We start from the raw sequence: 9,012 nt of genomic DNA, 5'->3' as shown, positions 1-9,012 counted from the left end.
TTAGAGGCTAACTAAAATAGGCCCAAAACTTTGCGAGACAATATTGCATTTATGTTCTTACAAAAACGGAGAATTAGATTTGGAAAGTATTGTGTTTGAATAAAATATAACATTTTCAATAGTATGGTCATGTCTTTCCCTTCATGGTTTCCATGGGCATCATATATTTTTACATATGTCAAGTCATTTAATTGATGGTTTTAAGATCAAAATTTGAAGGTTGGAGGGAGGGCGTGAATGTGGGTTGATTCGAAGACTGGCATCAATCTCGAGGCATTTGAAAGTGGCAAATGTGATAGCCTATCATAGGACATGTAGATGTCCCATGCTTACAATGAAGCTCCAAGAAAAAAATACTACTACTGTTACTTATAGGATTAAGAAGTACTTAAACACACACTATTATACCCTAGAATTCTTCTGCCTTGACACTTTGACTAAGGCTACGATTTTCACGCTCGTTTGTGGCATTAACTTACAAGAGGTGTTCATTGCCCACCACCATTTGAATTTTTATTTCAAAAATTCTATCACTAATTGAGTCGAGGTGTGTTATCAAATCTAGTAGCATAATTGTTGGGCACGTTAATGGATGGATTACAAAAATCCCATGTCTATCATTTACCCGATTAGCTAACTTCATCACAAAACCAATGTTGATCCTATAATTTAGTCTACTTGTCATTCTTTGGGTATGGATGGCTTAAATGAACATTCAAGGCTGTACATGTCCAATTTTTTGCACTACCTTCCGGGCAACGCTCCTTTCTTTTGTGAAGTGCCCTCTTAACTGCTTCCCCGTCTAATTCAAGTTGCCCGGCCCCTTATTTGCCACACAAGGCAGTGCTCACAAGTCGTTTGGTGAACCCTAATACGAATTGTCAAAACCATCTAACCAAAAGGGACTAATTCATTTAGAAATATCTACACTCATTCTGTCATATATGCTCACAGATCTCACGATCATTTTTACTTTTATTATTTTTCATTTTTGGGAGGAGGGAAAAGCAGAATTTTAAATAACCCTGTTGGACATAATGTAACTGTGTTTCCTTGTTTAACCAGAGATGGAACGCATTCTCTTGATTCTGATGACCAATGTATTGTTAGCATACTTTCGAAATGCATTATACCAAACAGCCACAAGTTTTAAGTCCTTGGGCTGAGAGCTTGCATGCCCGAAAGAGGAACATATAACACCAGGTTTTCTGCCAGGGCTACTACATATCACAATTGAAAAGTAGAGCAAGGCCCAAGTGGACATGCAAATCTCCTTCCATCATATTACCTCAGAGGCAACCCCAATTCAGAACATGTTCAGCATGATTTAGGAACATTTTCACTGTTTGAAAATTGATGGCATGTCTCCCAGTTCTGATGAGCCGTGTATTATAGCTTATTACCACCGATATACAATGCCAATATAATACAATTACAACCACCATAATTTTGCAATTACTCTTGGAATTCTTGAGCTCAGAACTTGCATGTTTGAAAGGCAGGAATAATCAATTGCCGCAAACTGACATTTGTGCAGGTATAGTACACAGCACATTTGGACAACTAAGCTCAAGAAACTGCAGGTTCCAGTGCAATTGAGGACCTCATTTCTTCCACCTTAGCAGATTGCCCCAAAAACGATCATCCCTGCATGTCTGCCTCTTCTGACACCATATTGAAAACTGTAGAGTAATTCTATGGCTCCGCCAATCCTTCTATCTCTTTGACAAGAAGTTCTTTCTCTTCATCAAACTGATCATCCTCTGTACCACAAAGACACTGTACTCATAATGAGGCCATATCACTTACGACCAGAAGTATATTGACCAAACCTAGTCTCTCTTGAAAATTACAGAAAAATGAGATTAGAAACAACCATACAAAACATGCCTGCACTTGCATTTGCAGTATGCATATAGACATACTTGGGCAGAGAGAGAGAGAGAGAGAGAGAGAGATTCTCATGACGACCTTTGTCAAGATGGAAAGTTTCCAAGAATGTCAACAGCTTATCCCGATTCTGTAACAGGGCTTTCACTATGGCAGAAGGTTTTCTTGGATTGGCCACAAAAACCTGCAAGAGTAAAGCATAATGTTATGAAGCCTTAAAAATTTTGTAGTCCCACTTCCAAAAAAGTACTGCGATTGACCTAAGGAAAACTCTTTGTCCAAGCAAAATTGACAGGAAAGCTGAAATGGAAGGGAGATGATTAATTTATCTGAGGTATTGCTGTCTTCACTCAAGCGGACCATAGGTTGACACACAGGATTGCCATGCAGGTTATTCCATGAGCAAGTACTTCATGGCAAGAAGAGATGTATCCCCGCTTTCACATATTCCTTCCTAGATCTATTGGGGATGTGGCATTGCTATGCAGCAGGGTGTGGGGTCCCTTCTCTTTGTGTTCGTGTTGAACTAACACGTGCCCCTCTTGGGGCTTGAAGAACTTGTGTTAAAAACACCCTCGTTGAGCTAAAGACATTTTTGAACAAGATACCAGTGGGCATCCTGGTGCTCATTATTGAAGCTCCTATGCAGTTATTTATTAGTTTTCATCCACCTTCTCTTTCCCACTTAACAACACAAGCAATGAGAGAAAAGAGATAACGAAAGACAGCCACCGCTGCATGGTCATTTGAGGGAATCCTGTATCGACAACCCTTTAATAGAGCTTTATGGCACCCTATTAATGCAGAGTAAGTTCAATGGAAATGCAACAATACCATGAGGAGGTCTGCGGTGGACATTATGCCACGGACTACACCATCAATAAAATATCAAACATGGGGTATTATTGGTCCATGATGTCCAAGAATTGGCTTTGCTAATCTAGTGAATTTTGCAAATTCTTTGGCAAGAAAAGAAAGATCTTCCAGCCAACCAACTGTAACTTGCCATGTCAATCCACCCTTTTTAGAAGTGGGAACTAGAAATTGTAAGCCCCTTGGCCATCACATCCCAAAAGAAGTATCTACTTGTTGCCAACCAATATGTCACAAATTGGATTGTTGTGCCATTTGCCACTAGTGAACTAGTGTCGAGTTTTAAATTTTCTAGCAGATTTGCACTCGCTTCAAGGTTCCCACAGACATCACTGATCATGCATCTCAATCCCATTAAAGTAAGCCTCATATTCCTTCATTCCTCCTCCCTATGTTCTTTGCTCTGTACCTCTTTCACTCATAGACCCTCCAATCTTTCGAAGACATTAAAAATTTTTCTTCTCTCTTTCTTTCTTTCTCCCTCAGATGTTTTTAGTCCAATCCCTCAGGACTTGGTTGGCATCTCGTGAGCTTCCTATGAAGCTCACCTTCTACAGAGACCATTGCCTACGGATTTCAGCGGAGGGCTTCATCGACTCACCAAGGTGTACACGGATCCACCTCCCCCACTCCTTGAGGATATAGAAGGGCAGTTCCGAGTCTCATCACACCGTCTCCGTATTGAGAGTGGTCGGGTAGACGGCATACCTAAAGAGGGCCACATCTGCACTTTGTGTGAGTCTCACGAGATCGAGTCAAAGGAGCATTCCGCTTTCAGATGCTATCACCACCTTTTTATTCCCTGTCCTACCCAGACCAAAAATGCCTAGAGACCTTCATCCATGAGGCTGTCCAACACAAGGAGAAAATGCTCAGAGCATGTAGGAGTGATCAGGACACACAGCCAGACCCCACTCAAAGTATGATCACTAAATTTTTCGTGCCAGACAGCACCAACCAGCTGGATCCATGAAGACAGCGGCTTCAAGGAGCCGAGCAAGAGCTAGAGACACACCAGACTCGTTGGTGCACACTGAGGCACAGATCACACTAGGGAAACTTCCCTCCATGCTCATCAGACTGGAGGCCCAACCCACAGGAGTGACGGTGGCACATGTTCGCCGCAAGGCTATAGCCAAGAGACCACAGCCAACCACACAGGTCGACAGTCGCCAGAGCGACCTATCACAGGTTATATGCCACCACATCAGCCTCACACATCGATCCCCCCCTCCCAAAGCTGATGCCCCTACTGGCTCCCACTTCGAGGGCCCGAAGAGTTCTCTCTCTATGTATCAACGCTGTTATGTTCACGACTTTGGGTTTTTGTTTGTATTCGTAATGGGTGTTGATGCCCACTTAGTGGCTCCACCCCCCAGCTCATTGTATCAGTCTCATAGACCCTTTGGTCTTCCGAAGACTTTTAATAAATTTTCTTTCTTTATTGCTTGCTAATCTAACTAAAGCATCCATTTAATATTTCCTTGATTGATAAAATAGGAATCATCAGATCTAAAGAAAGCCAAAAGAGCAAGCACATGAAGGGAAACAGAGTTGCACAGAGCCAAGAGCAAGACAGGATGTTTATATAGCACAAGCCAAAGCCTGCAAGGGAAAGTAGAGCTGGCGTGCGCAAGTGCAACCGTGGTTGTATGTGAAGGAGGGCTTTTGTCACATAAACAGGTGGGACGAGGAAAAGTTGCCCTTAGGGAGGAAGAAGAGGATCAAGTTGTGACTATCTAGCGCAAACAAGGGGAAAGAAATCAGTATTGCAAATAGTAAAGAAGTCTACCAACTTGAATCTTTTGCATAATATCATTAAATCCACACTTTCTGTAGGGTTAAAACATTGAAAGGTAATTTATCCTTTGTAGCTCAAAGATTTCGCGCCCTACTGTCAACTTAAATGTTCACATTTCTATAACAATAATGGGAAAAAAAATGAGAGATATATTAAGTTTATTGAGATGGCCCATGGGGATAAATGGTAACAAAGAGCCATGCATACATGAGCAGGACATGCCTACAGGATCTCCATATCTAGAAGGTCAACAACTCAAATACAAAACAACCTGTGACAAGGAAATCGAACCGTGTACAAAGACAAAGATGAAAAAGGGCCTCTAGCCAGATAGTGTAAGCTGTATCCCGCTTCTGCCTTTATTTGCAATCAGTAAAGAAACTAGTGTCCTCAATTCCTCTCCTATACTCGATGGCCCAAGGAAGTAGCGATGCACAAAGATAACAACAATGAACAAAATAATTTCTACATCTGCTTATGCATCTATTGAGACCACCACCATTCATCAGCATACTTCACATGCAGCTTGTAAGCCTTCTTGATTCTGAACAATAAAGCAGATAGTCAAAGGCAAGTTGAAACACTTGGAGGTTTCTATACATATATATATACCTTTGTAAGACTAGAATATATCCAATCATACAAATTTAGATTTTTTGTTGTTCTAGAGTCCAAAAATCTACACAGAAAATAAAAGAGCAAACGAAAGAGAAGAAAAAAAGGGAGCAAAATCTTTTGAAAAACAAAAGGAAGACATACTTAGCAAGCAAAGCAACACTTATGTCGTCATCAGTAAGCAGCTATACTGGGTTTCTAAAGACCCGCGGAATATCTTGGGCAAACCCAGTGCTTACTAAAGCACGTCCAAAAAACAAAAACAAAACAAAAGAGAAAGAAAACAAGAAATAAAGAAGAAAGGAAGAAGGTGACCAGCACCTTGTGGACTATGTGTCCCACATTAGTTGTTTTGTCGACTTCCTTCCAAACTAATAGTCTCACAGGGGAAAACTTACAGACTTCCCACAATTAAGTTGGATGAGGTGACGAACCTTAAAAAGATGGAAAGCCGATGCCTGGATATTCTTGCTCGTATCCTGCCAAACAAAATTAGCGTTTCAGAACCTGAAGTCCATTTATTCTGAGAAAAAAGAAAACAGTTGACATTAATCTAGCATATGCACAGAAAAAAATTAAGGTGGACTAGAAAAATGTGAAGGATATAATTAATTACGCTTCACCTTCAACAGTGTCATCATCATCCTCAAATTTCTCACTTCTGATATGTATTGCATCATAACACTTGCATTTGGCTTTTCCAACAGGATATCACTAAGAAGCTGTGGTGCATAAAGAAAGCACTTACTCAATCAACAGACACTGCAACAACAGAACAAAATCTGAATTCCAGAAATAACCTCATCCGAACCAGAAAATATATTTGTTTAGAATTGAAAAAAACTATTTATTTACTTTTAAAGACTGTCGCCTCGTCACATAGTTGGTTGAAGATAGAAGCCTCTCATACAACCCAAAAAACTGCAGCAAACACGTCTAACGTTAAAAATTTGCAGTGTCTTAAGCATAACAACCATAACACTGAGAATCCATTTCTATCTTCTCTTCCATTGAGAATCCATTTCATTGAATCAAAACAACGTGATGCAAAAAGATTGAATGGTTTACAGCTTGAACGATTTAAATATTAAACATGTAAGATAGAAAATCTACTAACTAGATGTTTTATAAACACAATATGGGCACCTATCAAGTTCCTAGAGAAAGTCGTGTGATGATCTACAGTAGCTTCAAAAGCCGCTTGGGACTACCTTTGTGTGTCTGTTGGATGACCCATCCTATAGCACTAGCAACTGTAAACCAAATGAAACAAACGAGAAAGTCTCAACATAGCCAGACGCACTTCACCTTTGCATAATGGGTATTGAAATACTCAAACACCACCGATTCATGCCTCGTTAACAGCTCCTGTAGACCAAAAAACCAAAGAGCCCCACAAGGATATAGAAAATCACAACCATTCCTCAACAATACTCAAGAGCGTTCAAACTGCAATGTCCTCATGTAGTTGCACGTCATATTAGCTCAAAGCTCACTACCAATATATCCATCCCTAGCACTCCATGTCAATCCCATGAGCCAGATATTGCAATTGAAGCAGACGGATGTTATAACTACTATAAAGATGAGACCTGAGTACTTACCTTAAAAGTTGCAAAAGCATCTGAAGCAATGTCGAAATTTGGAAGCTCTACATATGTGAAAAAGAAATCAAAACTGGAAGATTCTAGCATATATCTGCAGTAAAAAAGCAATTGAAGTTGATCACCTTGTGGTTTGCAGAAGAAGAAGAGCTAAGCAGTATACAACTGTAAAGCAAGAGGATAAAATAGCAGCAGCAACAATTACTTTAAAACTACGTAAATACCAATTCTTCATCCTAACCACCATACCTAACTCATTCTAGACCCTGTCCATACACACACACACACACACACACACACATATATATGTAAATAAAAGCCAGACTTTGTGCATGTGTAAACACAACACCCTTTACTACCAAGCATCCACAACTGTCTTCGGTAATACCAACAGACATACATTAAAAAGTCCACACAAGGAGAGTGATAAGGATGACATTTTTGGCAATAGTTTGTGATTCCTTCAAGAGAAGAAAACCCTTAGGTCCTCTTGAACACTTATGTCATGAAACGCAATTAAATGGCCAAAACCCTCTCTCTTTCAGAATAGAAACAAGATGCGTCCCACTTTAAAAAATAAGAACAAATGAGGAATAAACTATTAGGTAATCCTGAACTCGAGCCAATCCACAGGAGATGACAAGTGGAACAACTAACTCTAAAAATGCCACAATGGGCAGTATATCATGAGGGCATGGCACTCATCAAGGAGAGTCCAAACCAAAAGACCCTCAGTCTTAAACTAATGTATGATCGTTTACTGTCTTAATTTTTAGACTACAATGTAGGTATCTTGTAATAATTCAAAGCCGCATTATGCACTCCTTGGGAGCTGCATTAGCTGGGTTTTTTGCTCTCACATAGATCTGTTGGTCTCGCATGGACAATAGACTTTCTTTCTTTCTGCAAGGTATGTATGATCTTCCAACAAACTTGTTTTACAATCTGCTACATTGTAGTGACTCCAGATGTGTTGCTATACGAGAAGGAGATCCAGTAGGCCATAGCAGGGTTACGGAAGTAGGATCTCCGACCGAACGGTTGGGCCAATGGGAAGCAGATGCTATTCAAAGGAGTACTGTTGAGTTATAGACACACTCGATGATAGTCTCTAGAAGAATGGGAGAGCACTGAGATGGGACCCTGCCATATAGAGACTTGAATGACCTTGCCTCACAATGGCTTGAGACAAATACGAAAGCCCGCAGCTTGACCGCTAGGCCACGGAGATCCACAGGGCAGAGTTCTCATATCATTCTTCCAAGGTGCAATGGGTGCAGCAGGGGGATAGGATGACTTGGCAGTTTTTACAAACCACTGGTCAGTGCTCAGCCTGGACTCAGCTATAACGGTTACGAGATGAGAGAGACTTAAGATGAAGATACATGATTGGATAAGGGAATATAACGAAGAGTTCATCAAAGGTAGAAACATCTTGGAGGCAGTAATTACATTATGGGAGAGCTTAGAGTTGGCCGAGGAGGAAGGTCTAGACATTTGTTTCATGAAGGTCAACTTTGACAATCTGTATGTGGGCATTTATAATGCAGGCGTTAGAGGACATGGGAGTAGGACCAAGATTCAAAAGATTCGTGGAGACTCGCTTGTCCAATTCTATGGCTAAAGTGAAAGTCAATGGCCTAACCTCTAGACCGTTTGCTTTAAAAAAGATCTATTAGGCACGGTTGTCCTCTGTCACCCCTCCTCTTTGCAATAAGCTGCAGATGCTTTGAGCTGGTTAATTAAAGACAAAGCTGACAGAGGTCGGATTAACAATGGTAAACAAACGTATTTAGGAAGCACTGAGTTTGCCCAAGAGACTCCGCATGTCTTTAGAAGCCGATGATGACATAAGTGTTGCTTTGCTTGCTAGGTATTCGTACCTTTTGTTTTTCAAAATTATTTCTTTTTATTTTTTTTGTTAGCTCATTTTTCTTCTCTTTTGTTTTCATTGTAGAAATTTGGACTTTAGAACAACAAAAATCTGAATTTGTACGGTTGTTTATATTCTAGTCTTACAAAGGTATATATATATAGTAAACAGGTCTTATGTCAGCAGTTTGCTGATGACACTCGTCCCTTCATGCACAATGATGAGGGTTCTGTTGGAGTTATATTGGAATGCTTGAATACGTATTATATGGCCTGAGTTCCCTAGATCAGCATAGCAAAATCGGTGTTTATGAAACTGAAGGGACAGTTACCATAGATTTTAAAGGAGCAAGGATG

The 9,012-nt window shown here is 40.3% G+C and overlaps 1 protein-coding gene across 1 annotated transcript in view; it reads right to left on the bottom strand.

Annotated features, from left to right (window-relative positions):
• Window positions 1-1,050: 1,050 nt before the first annotated feature.
• LOC147899716 (Mo25 family protein) overlaps window positions 1,051-9,012 on the bottom strand; it is a 50,505-nt gene continuing 42,543 nt past the window's right edge. The window contains exons 5-11 of the mRNA XM_087378103.1: window positions 6,784-6,877; window positions 6,488-6,547; window positions 6,035-6,100; window positions 5,803-5,901; window positions 5,614-5,658; window positions 1,972-2,074; window positions 1,051-1,763 (exon numbers count right to left, since the gene is read on the bottom strand). Of these exons, the coding sequence (XP_087234229.1) occupies window positions 1,696-1,763; window positions 1,972-2,074; window positions 5,614-5,658; window positions 5,803-5,901; window positions 6,035-6,100; window positions 6,488-6,547; window positions 6,784-6,877 (535 nt within the window). The 3' untranslated portion in view covers window positions 1,051-1,695. The remainder of the gene's footprint in view (window positions 1,764-1,971; window positions 2,075-5,613; window positions 5,659-5,802; window positions 5,902-6,034; window positions 6,101-6,487; window positions 6,548-6,783; window positions 6,878-9,012) is intronic.

The sequence above is a fragment of the Dipteris shenzhenensis genome, chromosome 8 (assembly GCF_047967505.1).
Source record: "Dipteris shenzhenensis isolate YYH24624 ecotype China chromosome 8, Dip_SZ_1.0, whole genome shotgun sequence".
NCBI classification, from domain to species: Eukaryota; Viridiplantae; Streptophyta; class Polypodiopsida; order Gleicheniales; family Dipteridaceae; genus Dipteris; species Dipteris shenzhenensis.
This window is presented reverse-complemented; position numbering and strand designations above follow the sequence as displayed.